We start from the raw sequence: 21,988 nt of genomic DNA, 5'->3' as shown, positions 1-21,988 counted from the left end.
ATAGAGTAGTAAAATTAGCGTGGAGTGTTGGTAAGGTACCTTCAGATTGGACAAAAGCAGTAATTGCACCTATCTATAAGCAAGGGAACAGGAAGGATTGCAACAACTATCGTGGTATCTCATTGATTAGTATACCAGGCAAAGTATTCACTGGCATCTTGGAAGGGAGGGTGCGATCAGTCGTTGAGAGGAAATTGGATGAAACCCAGTGTGGTTTCAGACCACAGAGTGGCTGTCAGGATCAGATTTTCAGTATGCACCAGGTAATTGAAAAATGCTACGAGAGGAATAGGCAGTTGTGTTTATGTTTCGTAGATCTAGAGAAAGCATATGACAGGGTACCGAGGGAAAGGATGTTCGCCATACTGGGGGACTAAGGAATTAAAGGTAGATTATTAAAATCAATTAAAGGTATTTATGTTGACAATTGGGCTTCAGTGAGAATTGATGGTAGAATGAGTTCTTGGTTCAGGATACTTACAGGGGTTAGACAAGGCTGTAATCTTTCACCTTTGCTGTTCGTAGTTTACATGGATCATCTGCTGAAAGGTATAAAATGGCAGGGAGGGATTCAGTTAGGTGGAAATGTAATAAGCAGTCTGGCCTATGCTGACGACTTGGTCTTTTTGGCAGATTGTGCCAAAAGCCTGCAGTCTAATATCTTGGAACTTGAAAATAGGTGCAATGAGTATGGTATGAAAATTAGCCTTTCGAAGACTAAATGGATGACAATAGGTAAGAAATTCAACAGAATTGAATGTCAGATTGGTGATACAAAGCCTGAACAGGTCGATAATTTCAAGTATTTAGGTTGTGTGTTCTCCCAGGATGGTAATATAGTAAGTGAGATTGAATCAAGGTGTCGTAAAGCTAATGCAGTGAGCTCGCAGTTGTGATCAACAGTATTCTGTAAGAAGGAAGTAAGCTCCCAGACGAAACTATCTTTACATCGGTCTGTTTTCAGACCAACTTTGCTTTACGGGAGCGAAAGCTGGGTGGACTCAGGATATCTTATTCATAAGTTAGAAGTAACAGACATGAAAGTAGCAAGAATGATTGCTGGTACAAACAGGTGGGAACAAGGGCAGGATGGTACTCGGAATGAGGAGATAAAGGCTAATTTAGGAATGAACTCGATGGATGAAGCTGTACGCATAAACCGGCTTCGGTGGTGCGGTCATGTGAGGCGAATGGAGGAGGATAGGTTACCTAGGAGAATAATGGACTCTGCTATGGAGGGTAAAAGAAGTAGAGGGAGACCGAGACGACGATGGTTAGACTCAGTTTCTAACGATTTAAAGATAAGAGGTATAGAACTAAATGAGGCCACAACACTAGTTGCAAATCGAGGATTGTGGCGACGTTTATTAAATTCACAGAGGCTTGCAGACTGAACGCTGAAAGGCACAACAGTCTATAATGATAATGTATGTATGTATGTATGTATGTATGTATGTATGTATGTATGTATGAAGATATTATTTGAAACTGTAAATGAACATTGCAAGATGTAAAAATTATTCTTGAAGTGATTTCTGTTTTTAAATTTAATCAGCTGTGTTTTATGTGTATCATTAAATTAATTTCAAGAAGTGTGAAGAAAAGACATTCTGGACGTTTCAATGTAACTTGTAGAATTTATTGAAAATTTATTTTTTTAATTATTGCATGAAGAAGAAGTACTGAAGGTATTTTCATTGTACATTTTGTATGTAAAAAATTGTAAATTTTGCATTCGCAAAGCGTGTGCGGTACATAACTTTTGGATCAGTGGGTACTGCACGAGGATAAATTAGGTGATGCAATTTCTCTTCCGTCAGCAAGTTAGGAAATGACCATATATGGTCATGCAATTGAATTGGTCAGAATAACGAACTTTCCAATTACATAAAATCAGCTTCATGGTCCGTATCGCACTTCAATAGATTCACAATTAAGTATTTATTTATTTTCCACCTAGTCGATACAATGATTGCTTAAGGCAATTTTTAATGGTCAAAAGTGGTACATGTTTCGTATATTATCAACATCTTCAGCCACATAACACTGTTTAGATGAAAAATATATAAAATTGACAAAGTAATGCCTTAGAGGAAGTGTCCTTAAAATTAACATAAGATTGACAAGATTAAAACAAACAAATAACTCCAATTGGCGGAAAAAGGGGAATCTAGAGGAATTCGGTGTCCTATTGGTTAATTGGGATTTGTCCATTTCCGGCCTTCTGCCGGCTTTGCGCGCGATTGGATTCGGCCACAGACAGAAAGTACGGAAAATTAAATTAAATTAAAAAGTGCATTTCCCTGTTACTGTGGACACGACCGATACAGAACTAAAATTCTATTTAAATTCTGAGCAATCTACAGACAAAACGCGTATTTTATATACATATAGATACATTTACTCTCAATTTTATATGAACTGAAAATTATTTTAGTATTATTATCAGTTTTCTTTCTCTCCTTTCAATCTTTAACTAAAGTTGTTTCTGGTTCATTTTTCATTTTTTCACTTTATTTATCATTTTATTAATAAATGTTGTGGAGTATCCATTGTTACGATCGATCTAGTGGATTATATTTATTTCTGTCATAATTCTTCGTAGATATAGGTACATTCATAGCTCTATTAATTAAATTGTATGCACAATACAGTGGGAAAAATAAATAGAGGCTATGGTTTCACTTTTCTATAAACCATAAAGGAAGCAGAATTATAACTAAACTGGGAAACCTTTCAATGTCCCATTATTGTGGTATTGATGCTGAGAATATCTGTCTCATTATTTTGTGACTTACCGAGCAAGTTGGCCGTGCAGTTAGGGGCATGCGGCTGTGAGCTTGCATCCAGGAGATAGTGAGTTCGAATCCCAATGTCGGCAGCCCTGAAGATGGTTTTCCGTGGTTTCCCATTTTCACACCAGGCAAATGCTGGGGCTGTACCTTAATTAAGGCCACGGCCGCTTCCTTCCAACTCCTAGGCCTTTCCTATCCCATCGTCGCCATAAGACCTATCTGTGTCGATGCAACGTAAAACCACTTACAAAAAAAAAAATTGTGACTTGATGGTGTTGATAATTATTCTTTCTAAATAAATAAATGTACAAGAGACTCACCCCTTGTGTCACTGGTACAGTGAAATTATTTTTAACTAAACAGTAAATGCAGCTTTTCATGAAAATGTTTGTAAAACAGAAATAGGAATCCATTTCTTTAATCTTTTTTTATTTTTATTTTTACACTGATACAGACAGGTCTTATGGAGAGGATGGGATAGGACAGGGCTAGGAATGGGAAGCAAGAGACTTCGAACCCACTACCTCCAGAATACAAGCTTACTGTTACGTAATCCAAACAGACTAGCAAACTCACTCGGTTGTAATTAATCTAAACAGAAAAATCCTCTTGCATCACAAGGACTATTACTGTGCCTTTTTCATAAATAAAAATTTACCTAAAATATTCCATTTCAATCATCTCCACTGTTTCGAATTACACCAGTCTTTGAAAAATTCCTCTCTGATGGCATGGATGAAGCAGTTATCACATATTTCTTTGTCAGGACTGGTAAGATTGGGTATCTACTAGGATTTTTGCACCAGTACAGTAATTGCACTGATCGGTGGATCGAAGAAAATGATGTGCAAAAAATTCTGAAAAATACCTGCTGTAAGAAGCAACCATCTTTGGAAACATGAAGGTTCTTCTGATATTATTAGGCAACATTAATCTTCACATTGAAAAAATTACCGAGCAGAAGCTGAGTGACCTGAAGTATAAAATACTCTCACAGCCTCCATATTATTCTGACTTAGCACCATCAGACCACTTATAACAATTATTTTGAAGTAATTACTTTAAGATATCAGTGGTATCCCATTTAAATCCAGGCACTTCTTCTTCTTCTTCCTCCTCCTCTTCCTGGAGTTTCTTGCAATTATTATTCACTTTGGTTTCTCCGCTAATACTGGTGAACAGACTGATGTACAAAATGACACAACCGGCCTCAACACAGTCATCACCACCTTCTCCTGCATCAGATGCTCTAGATCTTGGGGTAGAAACTGCAACAAAGCCAAATATTGACATTTTATAAGTATTTGATAAAGAAAAATTATTATTCTTTAATCATTAAATTATAATACATCTGTTACATGACTGAAAAAACAACAACAAATACCAGTGGCAAAGTGTAATATTTTTTGTCTTTTGATGTTTGTTGTTGTTGTTGTTGTTTAAAGGGGTCTAACAGCTAGGTCATCAGCCCTTTTTTTTTTTTTTTTGTAGGATAGGCTGAGATTTAATTAATCTCGAAAGTAACATATGTGCTCAATTTTTTTAAAAATCACACACCACATAGCCTTATTCTACTAGAAAGGCCACGTTCCGTAACTCATTAGATTGAAACTTCCTTCCCTTCAAAAGGTACGCATGTTACTCATACCAGGTGTGGAAAAAAAATAGTATGTTAACTAAATTGTATTTTTCACTTACACATTAATAAAAGCAGAAGTGTCATCGCAAATGAATAAAGAGAAACCTCCACAGCTCCATAAGTGCGTAAGCATAATTTCATTTTTTTTTTACAATTAGCTTTACGCCGCACCGACGCAGATAGGTCTTATGGCGACGATGTGATAGGAAAGGGCTAGGAGTGGGAAGGAAGTGGCCGGGGCGTTAATTAAGGTACAGTCCCAGCATTTGCCACGTGTGAAAATGGGAAACTACGGAAAACCATCTTCAGGACTGCCGACAGTGGGATTCGAACTCACTATCTTCCGAATGCTGGATATTGGCCGCACTTAAGCGACTGCAGCTATCGAGCTCGGTATAAGCATATTAGTGAGTCCTTAGAGAGTATTACAGATGTTATTGCTACACCTATTACGTGTGACAATCATTTATATTTAAAGAACCATATTTTAAGACCAGTAAACAAGCTCACATTAACAAAGAATTCCCCAACTGATGTGAGTACGGCCCAATATTGAGTTATGTAATAATAATACATAGTGGACCCGTGCTGCTCTGCAACATTCCTATAAATCATATAACTCGTCTTGATATGCCTGTCGCACTAATATTGTTTTGCCTGCACTTTTGAATAGTTTATAACACTTCTTTCCATGCAATATTCTCTGTGCTTAGACCATTTGGCCGCATCTGGATCTTAACATTTTCGAAGGATCTTGTTTGATATAGTGCAACGTACAATTGGCCGTGGCTGAGTACTGGTTCGGGTAACTAGACACCCACTTTTTCAAGAGTTTATCCCTGCATTTTATTACTGGTAATGGTCATACATTAGGCCAGTCGACTTGATGCCTTCCCGTCTGTGTGTACGTCGCCTGTTTTCTCTTAGCAGCATGTAAGTTATTAGGAATGTTTTGCCATCTGTTGACTATATTCAAAAGTTGGGAAAGGTCAGAGAATCAAAGAGTATCTAGCAGAGAATAGTATTCTTCCATCATCACAGAAAGTGAATACTCTCTTGCTTGACAGGTAGTAATCATTAATGAAAGTGTTAGTTGCTTAGCAACCTGCTAAGTACAGAATGTATTGCGGGTTAATTCGCCAGCAATTATTGGAGTGATTTAATGATTTGATCTTGAAAATAAAAATATTTCTGTTGACTTTTCAAGAAATTCACGATTTTTCCTGTACTACTGAGACGGTTTGGAAGATTTTGGTACAAACCGCACCTTTTAACTCCCTCTGGTTTAAGAGCTTGAGTTCTGTGAAACATACTCGTTGTAGGTTGTGAGAAGAGGTGTGTACTTTGTACTGCATATATATTGTTCACAGTAATATGGTATGTATCCTGTCCATCTGTCCATCTTGTGGACTGGTGCACACCTCTTCTCACAACATACAACAAGTACGCTGAACAAGACTTCACTATCTATATTGAGCAGAGACAACTTTAATTTAAATTCAACCTCATTCAACCACCCAACTTCAGGTGTACCGGCCAAAAACAAATATCAAATGGCCTTGTCAACCATACATTATACTGGACCTTGACTTATATCTCCATTGATATTAACAGAAGAGTGGACATTAATTTTAGTTCATCACCATATACATCAAGATTTTTACTCACATTCACTAACTTTTATTATACAACACCAATGTACCATATTACACTGTAACACCTGTAATGCGTTACATCACTCCATCATATTCTATCTATTGTTTAATTAGTCCTAAATGTAAAATTGTAACCATTTGTACTTTGCATTGCATGTATATTGTACACAGTAATATGGTATGTATCCTGCCCATCTTGTAAATTCAAGCTGAAGATGACGCTACTATGCGACAAAACTGGTACTTTAAACTAATAAATAACATGTTGTAAACATCTTATATGACATACTTTGTACTCAATAGGTTGAACTTTTCCTCAACTCCAATTGTGGTTCCTAATATATCATTATAATGATGCTGTCTTGCCTCCGGAGAGGTTTCATGTAGATTTTTCTAGTTGACACCTATGGGTGTATGACGACCTGTTCCTGTCAAATAATACCACGAGGTCTGCTCAAGGTTTAACATCTCCATCCAACAGATGAATCAACAGCTTTATATGCCCTCACTCCATACGAACACTGAGGAGAGGTTTAGGAGTGAGCCCAGGCTTTTGACATGCAATCTAGTGATTAGAAATTGTATACCACCTCCTCTACTACCCGCCATGGGATTTCTGATAGTGAAATTCATTTTTTTCCACAAACGGGACTCGAACCGGATAACGATGTTGTCAGACCATGTAGACTTGATGTCTTAATGATCATGGCCAACAGGCGGGCTAAATATCATAAGCAGTATTTCATATTTATATACAGTAATATATAGATTCAAAATAACATCAGTTCACATATCCTCATGAATCCAGAATTCCTATAAATCAGTGATCGACAAGATTTGCCAACATGTAATACCTTCTTCCCTTACCGTCTTTTTATCATCTTATCAATTTCATTTCCGTATTGATACTTCAACATTTCACAAGGGATCATCTTCAGTTGCAAAATGATCATGAACATAAATATATCAAGATAGCATTACATTAAATTAAAAATATTATACTATTTAAGATACAATGGCAGAAAAATATCCAAACACCAAGAAGGGGTTGCGCTAGATTAACGAACGTTGGCAGGCATGTTTATACATCTGAAAGATAACGTTGTTTGGACGGGGTGACTGTGAGTGGGTCAAGAATGCCTTTATGATGACAAAGAGGCCAATATGAACAGCTTACTGCAGTTGAACAAGGCCGTATAATAGGGATTCTCCTCCCACGCTATTGCAGAACGACTTGGCAGTGGTCACAAGAAGGTACGCTCGCAAGAAGATCCGGACTCCAGACGTCCTCGCGGCACCACTGAGAGGGAGGACCGCCTTATTCGGCGCATGGCTGTGGTGCAGCGGACTGCGTCTACAGCAGCAATTCGAACGGCAGTTTGGCACCACAGTGGCGCAACGAACTGTTCAAAATCGGTTACTTGAAGGGCAGCTCTGAGCCAGACGCCCTGCGGTCTGCATTCCACTTACCCAAAACACCGCCATCTGCGACTTCAGTGATGTCAAGCGAGAGCTCACTGGAGGATGGAGTGGTGGTCTGTTGTGTTTTCCGATGAAAGCCGGTTCTGCCTTGATGACAGCAATGGCTGTGTGTTAGTTGGAAGGAGACCAGGTGAGTGCCTGCATTCCACCTGTCTGCGGCGTCGACATGCTGGACCTACACCATGACTTCTGGTCTGGGGAGCAGTTTCCTATGATAGTAGGAGCACTCTCATGGTTATCCCACGCACCCTAACTGTAGGTGTATATGTCCGTCTGGTGATTCGACCTGTTGTGTTGCCATTCATGAACAGCATTCCAGCGGGGGGTGTTTTTCAACAGGAAAATGCATGCCTCCCCATGCCGCTGTTGTAACCCAACATGCTCTACAGAGTGTCGACATGTTGCCTTGGCCTGCTTGATCCCCCGATCTGTCCCCAATCGAGCATATACGGGACATCATTGGATGACATCTCCAGCGTCATCCACAACCAGCATTAACCGCCCCTGTATTGAGCAACCAAGTGCAACTGGCGTGGAACTCCATTCCACAAGCTGACCTCCGGCACCTCTATGACACAATGCATGCATGTTTGCATGCCTGCATTGAACAAGCAGGCGATTACACCGGTTATTAATGGACCAGCATGGCACATTTGCGATGGCTTTCCTCGCACGGATATTAACCTGTATTCTTGTACCTTTAAACAATTAAATATATTACCACAACAAATATATTGTCAAAATTTCTGTATTCTACATTCCTTATTTCATGGTGTTTGGACATTTTTTTCCCGCCAGTGTATGTACAGTTCTAAATGATGGTGATAATAACACATGTTAACGTCCTCACCACATAACTAAGTTCATTCAAATTTCACAAAAATTTGTGTATATCTGTCTGACATGGCAGATCTTATACAGATTTCTCACCAAATGGTGACAAGTCATATTGTGATTATTAACATTTAGACACAGATCTGCGCATGAGAATTTTGAATCAACAATGTGATGAGGACATTAAAATGTGTTATTATTACCATAATTTTGAACTGTACATATCTTAAATACTGTAATATTTTTAATTTAATGTAATGCTATCTTGATATATTTATGTTCATGATACATTTAACGGTTGAAGATAATCCCAACAGAGGATCGAAACTAGTCCTGCACTCGTAATGTACTTTTAAACGTAAATACATATAATTATGACTATACAAGTACTGATTAGTTGGAGACCCCAAACCGAATTGGCATCTTCTATCGAAGGTTGGCGATCATCATGGCTATTCTAGTCTTTGAGCTGTACCACATGGAAAAGCGTTATTGTGCTCATCTTGAACGAGTCGCTGAGGTTCTTTAGCCAGGTGACCATTGTCCAGAGATCTTCCCCTGCATCATCAACTGTAGGATCCTATACTTTTCATTCCACATCTCGTGTCTGAAATATTCAATTTTCTGCTTCTTGATGGAAACAAGGACTTTGGTCTTCTTGTTTAGTGTTTCCATCATCTCAGAATTCCTTACTCCTTCAGTCCACAAGACATGTAACATCCCCGATAGACCCACATTTTGAAGGCGTCCAGCTACTTGCACAGGGCCTGGATTAGAGTCCACCCTTTCATTCCATAAAACAGTGTGGGAAATACATAACACCTGACCACTCACAGCCTTAGATCTAGACTGAGAATGTGGAGCTTCTTCAGTTTAATTGAGGTGTTTTGCCATGCTCAGTTCTTGCCTTAATCTGCGGGTTGAGCTTTCACTATTCATTAAGATTAGAACCTAGATACTTGTACTGTTGAATGTACTTAATCTCCTTGGTGCCTAGCACTCAACGTGTGAAATTAGCCTATAGCAGAGTACTAAAGTTACCAGCGCAAATAGATGACATTTGTTGTGTTGTTGTTGTTGCTAGTTGCTTTACGTCGCACCGACACAGATAGGTCTTATGGCGATGAAAGATGACATTTAGAATGTTTTAATGTGCCAGTCAAATGGCACTAAAAATATTGATTTAAGACAGAAAATAAGAATTTGGGTTTAACTTAGCAGGCAGAGACTACATTGACTTAGCAAATGTCATGGTATAGTCACCTAATAGCGTGTGGGGCCTCCTCTGGCCCTGCGAACTGCAGTGAGACACCGTGGAAGTGAGTCGATAAGTCCCTGGTAGTCCTCTGGACGCAGCCGACACCAAATCGTTCGCAGAGCGGCCGCCAATGCTGGTCTGTTCATGGCTGCAGGATCCATGGCACGGAGCCTGCGTTCCAGGACATCCCAGATATGCTCGATAGGGTTCATATCGGGGCTCCTGGATGGCCATGGCAATCGTTGAACCTCTGCTGCATGTTCCTGGAACCATTCCCGGGCAACATGGGAGTGATGCGGCAGCATGTTATCATCTTGAAACACCGCAGAACCGCCTGGGCGCTGGAAGACCAAAAATGGGTGGAGATGGTCCCCGAGCAGCTCAACATACCGCGTACCATTCAAAGTCTCTTCCAGAACAACTAGGGGGCCCATTCCATACCAGGAAAATGCACCCCAGACCATAACAGAGACACCAGCACCATGGACCACACCTTTGAGGCAGGCGGGATCCATCGCTTCATGTGGTCTGCGCGATACACGGTGCCTCCCATCGGCATGGTGTAGTTGAAATCGTGATTCGTCCGACCATATCACGTTATGCCATTGTTCCAGTGTCCACCCCTGATGACTGGCGACAAATGCGCGTCGTTGCGCTTAATGACGTTGGGTTAACAGTGGCACCCGTGTGCAGCGCCGGCTCCCATACCCCATAGAACCCATGTTCCTACGGATTGTCCACTGGGAGATGTGTCCAGCACGGCCTGTGTTGAATTGAGCCGTGATTTGTTGCACGGTTGCCCGTCTGTCACTAATGACAATCCGTCTCAGATGTCACCGGTCACAGTCATCGAGGGTGGCTGGATGACCGGTCGCTCGTCTGTTGTGGACGGTGACACCCGCATTCAACCATTCACGATACACCCTGGACACGGTTGATCGTATGAAGCCGAATTCCCGCACCACTTTCGAAATCACACTTCCCATCCGTTGGGCACCATACCCCGTTTGAACAGTGTCAGCTCACGACGACGTTCCATGTTACACCTGTCACATGCACAGCCACTGCTCACAAGGTCTCCTATACAACTGCCGCTGGCACAGGGGGGCGTGTGGTGCAAAGACACCACACCTGCGCATCAGTACTCCGCTATCCCATGACATTTGCTCAGTTAGTGTACTTACATCAAGTGGTTTGAGCTGAATGTAAGTCAGTTTGACCCAATGGCCGCTAGCTGCTAGTCGCGCGCAAACTTTCTCTCGCAAAAATTGTAAATTGCAGGTGATATAGTGCTTGAAGTGATAAAGAATTACATTCGTGCTGAAGTTCAACGTGCTTGAAGTGATAAAGACGTTATTACATTCGTGCTGAAGTTCAACGTGTGCAGCTAACTACAGTAAACTATCAGTGTTATACTACCAAGTTGTCATAATGGCTCCTAAGAAGCTTCCCCAAGCCAGCCCGCCGCATGGCGCCAGCATACAAGAACTCGTTAAGCAGGCCGTAGCCGTAGCCGTAGCCGAACAGTTACAGCCCCTAATGTTGCAGCTCCAGGAACTAAGAGCGGAATACAAGGAAAGTGTCAAACTATTACAAGATCAGCTTCAGGCTAAGGACAAGGAACTTGTAAAAATTAAAAGCGACTTTAAAAACAAGCAAGATGAACTGGAGCAATACCAGCGCCGGCAAAGTATTCGTATTTTCGGCATTCCGGAAAAGGAAGGAGAAGATCCCGATGTCATCGCAATAAGCATCGCAAGAGATCTTGGTGTCGACCTTGACCTTCGGGACATTGACAGGAGCCATCGCATTGGAAGACGACTGGGTGCGAAGCCACGACCTCTGATAGTGAAATTCGTTTCCTACCGTAAGCGGAGTGAAATCTTCCACAAGAAAAGAGGCCTTAAGGGAACGGCGGTCACAATAAGAGAGGATCTGACTGCAACAAGACTCGCAGTCCTCAAGGAGGCAATTTCGAGGTTCGGTGTACGCCAGGTATGGAGCATTGATGGAGTAATCAATATAAAAATAGGATCAAATAAGTTTAAAGTGTGCACTATGGAACAGTTAAATGAACTAAAGTGATATGCGGGAGAAATATCACAACATTTTGTTACTTTCTATTGTAGTTTAATTTTAGAGTTAACCTTGTAGTATACCGTAATTTTTAACTTTAACTCTCTATTAGAACGTAATTAGTAATATAGCTTACTTTTGCTTGCCGTAGTGGTAGATTGGTGTTAGTAGCGGTAGACTGGGTTCAGTGCCTTATTTTTGTCGTGTTTATTTCCACTTACATTATTGACACATTGCCATTATCGTAATTGATCGCTGTAAATTGTTATTTCCATTTCATTCCCATTATTGTCATATTCATCTCCAACATAACGGAGAACAACGTAATTTACAGTCCCCCTGATAACGAACTTGAGACAAACGAACAGGCTCCCCTCTTCCTTGCAAACATTCCTCAAAACCTTTCACTTACTCCACCCTCCCCCAATGTCGCTGGAACCAGCTGTGCAGGCAACATACACCTATTGTCATCTGAGCTTTCTTGCCATTCCCAGTCGACAAGGGACATCATTAACCACCAGCTTTCTCCGTACAGTAATGCTTTAAAAATTTGCCATATAAACGCTCAAAGCCTCCTTGCGGAGGAGCGAATGGACGAAATAAAAGCCCTATTTATGCCTCCCAGTTTCCACGCAATATTAATCTCTGAATCTTGGTTAAAACCACATCACGCAATAGAAAGACTGCAGCTGGCGGGTTATACATTTCTTAGATCCGACAGATTAAATAAGCCCTCCGGGGGTACCGCTGCGTATGTTATGACCAGCTTACGCCCTAAAATAATCTGTAGGTCTCCAGGTCCGTACGAGCGAAAACCTGAGTTCATGTTCCTGGAAATAACTGTGAGTGAAGTTAAATGTCTTCTGGGTGTAGTATATAAGCCACCGAAAGCGGGTTTTTTATGCGATCTAGAGACTCAAATACAAGATTTAGTCACTGATTACTCAAATATAATTATAATGGGCGACTTTAACATAAACCTTCTTGAACCTAACTCTCCTCAGACAACCCAACTTTTAACATCATTTAAAGCTTGCAATTTAACGTTTCTCTCTCTCAACGCTACACATCACACAGACACATCACACACCTTAATTGATCTCATTGCCACTAACCAACCTGAATTAGTTCTTCATCACGGTCAAATTAGTGTCCCGGGTATATCGCGACATGATGCTATATTTATGGCCTATTCTATTAAAAGTCCCAAGTTCAAATCGAAAATAATTTCATATAGAGATCTACGAAGAATTGATAAGATTAAACTTTTACAAGACGCAGTTGCAGTGCCATGGCATGACATATTTAAACTTAAAGACATAAATGACAAAGTAACTCTCTTCAATCAACATATGACTGAACTGTATGATAGACACGCCCCTGAAAAGAAGGCTCGAGTTACGCGGAAGCCAGCTCCCTGGCTCTCAGATGAGATTAGAGCACTAATGGCTGAACGCGATGCTACTTATAGACGAGTTAAGAAACATTGCACTCCTGACAATCTACTGAACTATAAGAGGCTGAGAAACGCTACGACCCAACAGATTAGAAATGCGAAACTACGACACGCCCACAGTTTAATTCAACCAAATGTTTCAACAGCTGTGTTGTGGAAATCCATAAAGAGCTTTGGAATTACCAAAGGACGAGACGATGACGAAATAAATATACCCTTGGAAAAACTGAACGATCATTTTTCATCTAACTGCACATTAAATGCAGCGCTGAAACAGGAAGTTCTAGACGGGAATTATGCAAAGACGCGAACAGATAGAGAAAACTTCTACTTCCGTCCAGCAACCCACTCACAAGTCAGGTTTGCTATAAATCGGATAACATCAACGGCAAAAGGAAATGACAGGATAGGAATAGAGATGATAAAAATTATTCTGGATGTGATATTACCTGCACTAATTAACATATTTAACTCTTCCCTTGTAGACAGCACATTTCCCGAAATATGGAAAGCGGGCATTATACGTCCTCTAAAAAAAGTAGCTTCCCCTTCTGAACCATCTGACTACAGAGCCATCTGCATACTTTCTGCTTTATCCAAAGCGCTAGAGTTCATCGCTCATAGACAAATAACAGACTACATGAAGACTTACAACTTATTTGACCCACTACAATCTGGTTTTCGTCAAGCACACAGTACTACAACGGCACTACTGAAGGTCACAGAAGACATCCGAGAAGCTATGGACAACAAGGAAGTGACAGTTTTAATACTCTTAGATTTGAGCAAAGCTTTTGACTCTGTTGACATTGACATCTTGCTCTCGAAATTGTATTCCCTCCATTTCTCGGACAGCGCCCTCCTTTGGTTGCATTCCTACCTGCATGGCCGTCGGCAGTGTGTTACAGATAGAATAAACAAATCAACTTGGCGGTCTGTGCAGTGTGGTGTGCCCCAAGGGTCAGTGTTAGGACCCCTTCTTTTTTCCATTTACATTAATGATGTCTCCCAAAACCTAACGCATTGCAAATACCATATTTATGCTGATGATGTACAAATGTACCTCCATACATCTCCAAATCTAATACTTTCCGCCATAGACAAAATCAATCAGGATCTAACATCATTTTCTTCTTGGTCTTTGAGATGTGGGCTTAGGTTAAACCCAGCTAAAACGCAAGCCATCATCCTTGGATACCCAAAACTACTCACGAAGGTCAATCGACCAGAGATTCCATCTATAAGGTTGTGTAATACTAACATACCATTCACGTCTTCAGTAAAAGTCCTAGGCATTACTTTCGATGATGACATGTCATGGAAAACGCATATCACGAACATCACCCAGAAAATATTCTCTGCATTGCACATGCTGCGCGGGTATAAATACTTATTTCCTGAAAAACTAAAAAAAATGTTGGTAGAAAGTCTGGTTTTCCCTCATTTCGACTATTGTGACGCGATTTATAGAGACGCTCGAGGCAAGTTATTGAGCAGATTACAACGTGGTCAAAATGCTTGTGTGAGATACGTCTGTAACCTACGGTACTATGACCACGTAACTCCTTCATATAACCATCTATCTTGGCCCCGACTAGAGATCCGTCGCACTGTGCATTCCCTATGCCATCTCCATAAAATCCTTCATTCTTCACAACCATTTTACCTTACTTCATATTTCAAATACTTATCCTCTTATCACAGTCGTAACACCAGATCCACTAATAATTCCATCCTTGCTTTACCTACCCACAGAACTGCCATCTATGATAAATCATTCACAGTAATTGCCTGCCGTGAGTGGAACCTCCTTCCCGAAAATATCAGGGGGTTAAGCGCTATTCACACTTTCAAGGAAGCACTTTGGAGACATTTTATGCACCAGTAAGGATCATCTGTAAACTTGATGCTGCTACTTACAACCATTCTATTGTTATGGATGTCCTGGTAGAGAGTCTAAAATTTTTATCCGATTTGTCTTTAAAATCAAATGTTATGTACTGCCTTTTTTTTTTTTTCACATGTAGGATATTAGTTTTAAGAATTTATCCCTTTTTATGTCTGATTTATTTAATCTTAATTTAATCTTAACTTAATCTTAATTTATTAATTTAATCTTAATTCATTTCATCTTAATGTAATCTCACCATTCTTGTATTATTATTAATTTAATTTGTATTAGACGTAGTTATTGTAATACAATGCAACATATGTATATTTCAGTTCCTGGTTAGATGGAAGAGAAGGCCTGAAGGCCTTAATCTTGCCAGGTAAAATAAAACATTACTAAACTAAACTAAACTAATATTGTTATGTGGTAATGTGACTATCAGCCTTCTTGCAGTCCCCTTCGGTTTTCGGTATTTCCTGGAAGGAATGAACGAGTCAGGCTGGGGAACTACTGGCCAGCCTACTGAGATATTACACGTTAAGAATTTCATGATTTAGGTCCGTTTTGAACAATAAATTACTTCAATGAAAATAAGAGGATCCATCTATTCAATACAACATATAATCTCACTTGATTACAAACACATTTTAAAATATCAAATTGCGAGACATGTTTTGCCTTGATTTAGACATCCTCAGCCACATATAATTGTTTTAAAATTAAAATTGACTTCTTTTTTTTTTTTTTACAACTAGCTTCACATTGCACCGACACAGTAAGGTCTTATGATGATGATGGGATAGGAAAGGGCTGGAAGTGGAAAGAAAGTGGCCGTGCCTTGATTAATGTAAAGCCCCAGCATTTGCCTGGTGTGAAAATGGGAAACCATGAAAAACCATCTTGAGGGCTGCAGACAGTGGGGTTCGAACCCACTATCTCCCTGATGCAAGCTCACAGCTGCACGCCCCTAACCATATGGCCAACTCACGTGGTGAAATAACATATTCAGATATTCTATATTCTAATTGGGTACTGTTAAATTTCAATCAAACGTATCCCGTTTTGTCCCTGAAATGTCCTTTATTTCTTAATTTTTTTAATTTATTTATTTTTAATGTGGTCAACCTAAACTACTGGTACTTGACACTCTGGTCCATCACAGCATTCAAGCTATTCAATCTGTACTATGGAGGCACTGTTTGGAATGGCGAGTTTACAGCCGAGAACAAAATTCTGTTTCTCCATTTACCTGAACTACAGTATATACTTGGCCAATCTGTTGAGGTCAGGTACAATAGGTAGCTATTAACAACGTACGGTATGTATGTCTACCACTTAGTCCTATTTTCCTGATACAGTCTCGGGAATGAAATGATGTAATTATATGGCACTTTTTTACAGACCTTCCTGAAGCCAACCTCAGCTGAGCTAATGAAGATGAGATGAATGATAGTAATTGAAATAATGTAAGGAGGAGGAAACAAATCGGCTGTGGCCTATGATTAGGAACTGCCCTGGCATTCGCTTGGAAGCAAAATTGGGAAACCACAGAAAACCATTCTCAGGACAGCTGATAATTAGGTTTGAACCCACTTGTCTCCCAAATGCAGAGCTTGGCTCTGTAGCTGTAACATGTTAACACATTCAGCCACTGTGCTCAACTACTCAATAACAATAAATACCATTATTTTATTCCTATTCCAATATATGTGTGTAACTAGCTGATGTTCGCTACAGAATTCCCAGAAAGAATGTCTTTGTGGTTTTTCCCAACCTAAGTCAATGTAGGACATTACAATGATATCCGTAGGAATGCAGTGATTAAAAGCAATGTTATCATACAAAATACTCAATCAAATCAAGAAACGCACATTTTCTCACTTTTAATGAACAGTATTAAGCTGCCGATCTAACATTCCAAAGTTCCAGTGCTGGAATGACTAGGCTGCAGAGATTCGCAAACAATCCTCTGCCATTATTCTGTTAAATGTGCACACAGCTTATTCTAATCAGTGCCTCAGAGTAGGGATTCAATAGCTGGAATGCTACGATGAACCAGTGTGTTACGTACCAGTAGTATCAGAAAATTTATGAACCAGAGATGGCATGCTGAAGAAGAGAGAGATCTAACTCTCCAGCTACTTCCCGCCAATATTTAGGCTGGCCATTATACTCGGTACGCAGGAGTAATCCCATCTATCGGAGATAGAGGCAGCGAGAAGACACAAAGCATATCACAACAAACAATGGTCAATGTTATGTTATTGTTGATCAATTTTATGAGCTTTCCATATTGTAAGCCTTCACATTTAGTTTTTGTCAAACTCTGTGACATTAGGGCATCTTATAAAATTATTTATAGCGTAGACTGTAGTTCCTTATTCCCTGACTTTACATACCGATTTTCATTAAAACCTGTTTACACATTTTCTTGTGACTCTACGCTAATATGGACTTTTAGCAACAAAAATACAAATTCATGAATATCTCTGTTATAATAGCCTGTATGGTAAAAATGTAATACATAAATGACCAGAAATTTAATTCTATATAACTTTAGTTATGTACTATTTATCGATAGGACCACTAATAACAAATATTTGAGAATTAAATTTAAGGCCTTCCCCAAAACTACCATTTCAGTCAACGTGAATAAAATTATTTATGGCCTAGATTGTAGCAACTTATTCCTGATTTTACACACTGATTTTCATTAAATTATCTTCAGCCATTTTTCTCATGTTGAGCGTACATACATGCACACAGACAGACAGGACGGAAAATGATAAAGTGCATTTCCTTGTTACTATGGACACAACCGACACAGAAATACAATTCTTTTTAAATTCTGAGCAATGTACAGACAAAACTCTTATTTTATACACGGATGAAGAAAATGGAAATTGCAACACCCAGAAGGAGTGCTACTACATTGCTGCAATTGAACATGCAGGACGAGTGTTCGGTTGTGATTCGATGATTACACTTTCAGGTCCCTCTGACCGCAAGTTTGGACAACAATCAATACAGGATGTGCCCACCACGAGCTGCAATACATTGATGAATTCGTTGAGGCATGGAGTCAATAAGGCCCTGGATCGCTTCCTGAGGAATTGTGGCCCATGCTTGCTGCACTGCACGGGTCAGTTGTTCCAGAGTTGTGGGGGGCTGAGGACGGTTGGCCAGTTGTCGACCCATCATGTCCCACACATGCTCAATAGGACTGAGGTCCGGGGATCTGGCGGGCCATTCTAAGGTTGTGATGTCGTGGAGAGCTTCTCTGGAGATGCGTGCAGTGTGAACCCGGGCATTGTCCTGCTGAAACATCTCATTAGCAATGTTCGCCATCATAGTGACAACCACTGGATTGAGTACCCTATCAACGTACTGTCGAGCAGTCATAGTGCCCTCAACAAGCACTAATTGTGATTTCACATTAAAGCCAATAGCTCCCCAGACCATAAAGCTTGGTGTTGGCCCTGTGTACCTCTCGACAATAAGATCTGAGTGGCCCCTCTCCCCGGTACATCGGCGCACACGATTCCGGCGATCACTGCGGGCAAGGCAGAAGCGTGATTCATCACTAAAGACGACCCTATGCCATTCGTCGACCCACGTCGATCTTTCTCGACACCAGGCCAGCCTTACACGTCGCTGTTGTGGGGTCAATGGAACACCTTCTGCAGGGACACAGGCTCGTAAGCCAGCTGCACGCAGGCGATTTCCAACTGTTTGTTGTGTAACGTGGGGTGCCACAGATGCTCGAATTTCCGCTGCTGTTGCATGGGGTTCCATCCAGGCCATCCGAATGATGCCGCGATCCTCTCTCACAGTTGTCTGTAGCGCTGGGCCTGTGCCAGGTCTACGAGTGTGGGTACCTTCATTTGACCACTGCTGCCATACACGTTGTACCGTAGATGCCCTTCGGCCAACACGTGCAGCGACAGTCCTTAGCGATAATCCAGCCTCACACAGCCCAATTATCCGAGCCCTCTCAAACGGCGACAGTTGTTGATAGCGTACTCTTATCTGTCGTCGAGGCATGTTTGATAGGGAACACTTCACTACACAGACTGCAAGTCAACTACGCTACACCAGAGTCCATATACTGGAGTTGATTCCTCCGCGACCAATCACGTGGGGAGACCTGTAGCAACAATCCAACGGGTCTGAAACTTTGATCGTTTACATACCTACATGGCATTGTTCCATATCTTGAAAATCAACACAATGACCAATGCCTTCATAGTGTTGCAATTTCCATTTTCTTAAGTGGGTATATATATATATATATATATATATCGTCCCTTGATAGCCAAAAGGGCCAACGTTACATTTTGTTAATTTTTCAGGAGAAGCAAAAAACGTTTCAGGAAATGTTGGTTTATCTTCAGGTAAATAATGATAGTTCATATAAAGCGTGCAACTTTTCTGTTTTTGTTGATATTATTTTTTTCCGTTATTATTGGTTATAACTGAAATAGATGTAAAATACATGTTAAAACTGCGACGTTCGCACTTTTGCCAGTAAGCCTCTATATTGGAATTAATACCTTGGCCCCTTTGTAGGTAACTTTATCTGACATTGGCCCTTTTGGCAGCAAATATTTGGATGTAAATTTTGCGGTGCTGAACCCCAATCTCAAGTAATTATCATTGAAAGAAGTAGAACTGCATACAAATTAAATGGAAATTGGGTAATCAAATCACATCAGTGTGTTTATAGTATTTAATCATTTTAAAATTAACTTACAGCCATAAAAATAAACTACACATAACAAATGATCAAACATGTTAGCAGCGTTCTAATACTATGGGGTAATAAAAAAAACAAAAGTTCGGGATGTTCTAGTTAGAAATTTAAACTACACTACTGGAAATAAAACCAAAATACTCAAGTACTTATTAAATAAAGTAGAATTTCAACTCAGACATCCTCTTCATTTGTTTCTAACAGTGTGTCTGGTACATTAGGCATGGGCTTCAGACTGAGGTGTTCATCGTGATAACGAGGAGGAATAACACCTGATGTGCACAAGTTATGCAAATCCTTGTATTTGGCTGAAGATACTGGAAGTTCCTTATTGTTAATATAAAGAAATCGAGGTTTTACTAGAGCAGCTCAGGGTGATCTCTTAGATTTTTGCTAGATTTCAGTTTCTATACTATCATTAAGTTGCAGTGAGCATTTTAATAATACCTTACATGAGTCCTTAGAAAATACAACCCTTCTTGCATTCCTCAATATTACCTTAGTCCCATCTGGTCTCATCATGGAAATATTGCCAACAAATTCTTTCCAGCTATAGAAATCGTTGTATGTCAGCACTTTTACCTCATATGGAGCAGGCTGTGTTCGAGCAGTACGAATACTTGTGGACCACTCACTGGAAGCCCATATCGTTTTCCTTCCGTAGTTAGATTCACTTGTGGAATGCATTGAATCGGCAGGCACGAAGGAATGCCCTGGCATAAGGCATATTAGACAACAAAAAATCATGTTGCTGTTCAAGGGAACCCAGCTGCCAATATGATTCGAAAATCAGTTTCCTATTATTCTCTGTGAATAAGTGACAACTAACAGATTTAGTGCACTTTCGTCCAAAGCATGAGTTTTTACCCAAACTCCTCTTATTTTTCTGAAAACCTTTTGAATTTGTGTACTCCCTCCCCTCCCTTCAAGCTATTTTATTGTTCAATTTTGCAGAAAATGGCCTTTTTTTCGCTTTCCTTTTTTTCCCTATGCACTCACTATCACTAACAATATTTACGCACCCTTGAGCATTACCACTGTGGGCATAATTATGTATACTGCCCTGTGTTCCTACAATAATTGCAGCTGAAGAAATTTCCTGAGTGTTGTTGACTGAAGACTGTTTAAAGGTCGAGTTCAAGGTTACCATACAATCTGCTTCTGTTGCAAACTCACTGATTGTTTGAATGCCATTATTACTAGACACGAAATGGTCCAGTTCACGATCACTTATATTTGTACCCATTTCCACAGGCTCAAAACTAATGTCACTAATGCTAAATTGATCATTTTGTGGACCTGTAATTGCACGTTCTCCAATTCGTTCATTATAAGCTTCCTCGAACTGTCCAAATTCAGATAGATTTGAACTTACTTCATCAGGATCAACAAGATCAACAATTTCACTATTTACCAATGGCTGATTTTGTGATTCTGGAGACGTACTCTCCTTAATGCAGAATTTAATGGCTCCTTCAAATGTGTGTCATGAGAGTTGAACAATACGACGAGAGAGGATGGTTGCCCAGTTGTACTTCCTCTTAAAACAATAATCACCACCACCACCAATACGACGAGACCGTGCTGACATAGTGGTACAGTGGTACGTAGTCACTGAAAACAGACATGATTTATTTACAGCCTGCACAAGGTTCTGTTATTTTAAAATCAAGTAAAAGACTTTGCAAACTTCGTATAAACTTATTCGTAATTATGAAATAAATATTGAAAAACAATAGAAAGCCAATCTCTTGAAGTGTGGCTAAGCCTAAACATTATTTACAAAGTATAATCTAACTTCACTCTGTAATTAACTGTACACAGTAACATCTAAAACATACAATAATGAAAATATTAATATAACATAACCTCACAAGATTCTCACATGGCTTGACCTAGAAGCAAGGCACAATGTTTAAGTTACATACTTTGATATAAAATAAATGTTTATTACCTTACCTCCAAATGTTCTTATGGATGACTTATTTGTAGATTGATGTGGGATGGAATTATTTCTCCTCTGACTTACTATTCGACACAAATATGACAGTCCACGAGATATCTCAGTCTGAGATTGTGTTATAGAGAGATGTTGTTAACATGAATATTACAAACAAAACACGGTAAACTGTACCTCTAGCTGACTCTG

At 40.0% G+C, this 21,988-nt stretch overlaps 1 protein-coding gene across 1 annotated transcript in view; it reads right to left on the bottom strand.

The window, feature by feature from the left end:
• The window catches only part of LOC136884059 (WD repeat-containing protein 27), a 140,796-nt gene that overhangs the window by 78,259 nt on the left and 40,549 nt on the right, over nt 1-21,988 (bottom strand). Inside the window, exon 6 of the mRNA XM_067156084.2 lies at nt 3,856-4,063. Within this exon, the coding sequence (XP_067012185.2) occupies nt 3,856-4,063 (208 nt within the window). The remainder of the gene's footprint in view (nt 1-3,855; nt 4,064-21,988) is intronic.

This window comes from Anabrus simplex, chromosome 12 (genome assembly GCF_040414725.1).
Source record: "Anabrus simplex isolate iqAnaSimp1 chromosome 12, ASM4041472v1, whole genome shotgun sequence".
Lineage (NCBI taxonomy): Eukaryota > Metazoa > Arthropoda > Insecta > Orthoptera > Tettigoniidae > Anabrus > Anabrus simplex.
The sequence above is the reverse complement of the archived record's forward strand: the minus strand, read 5'-3'. Positions and strand labels throughout refer to the sequence as shown.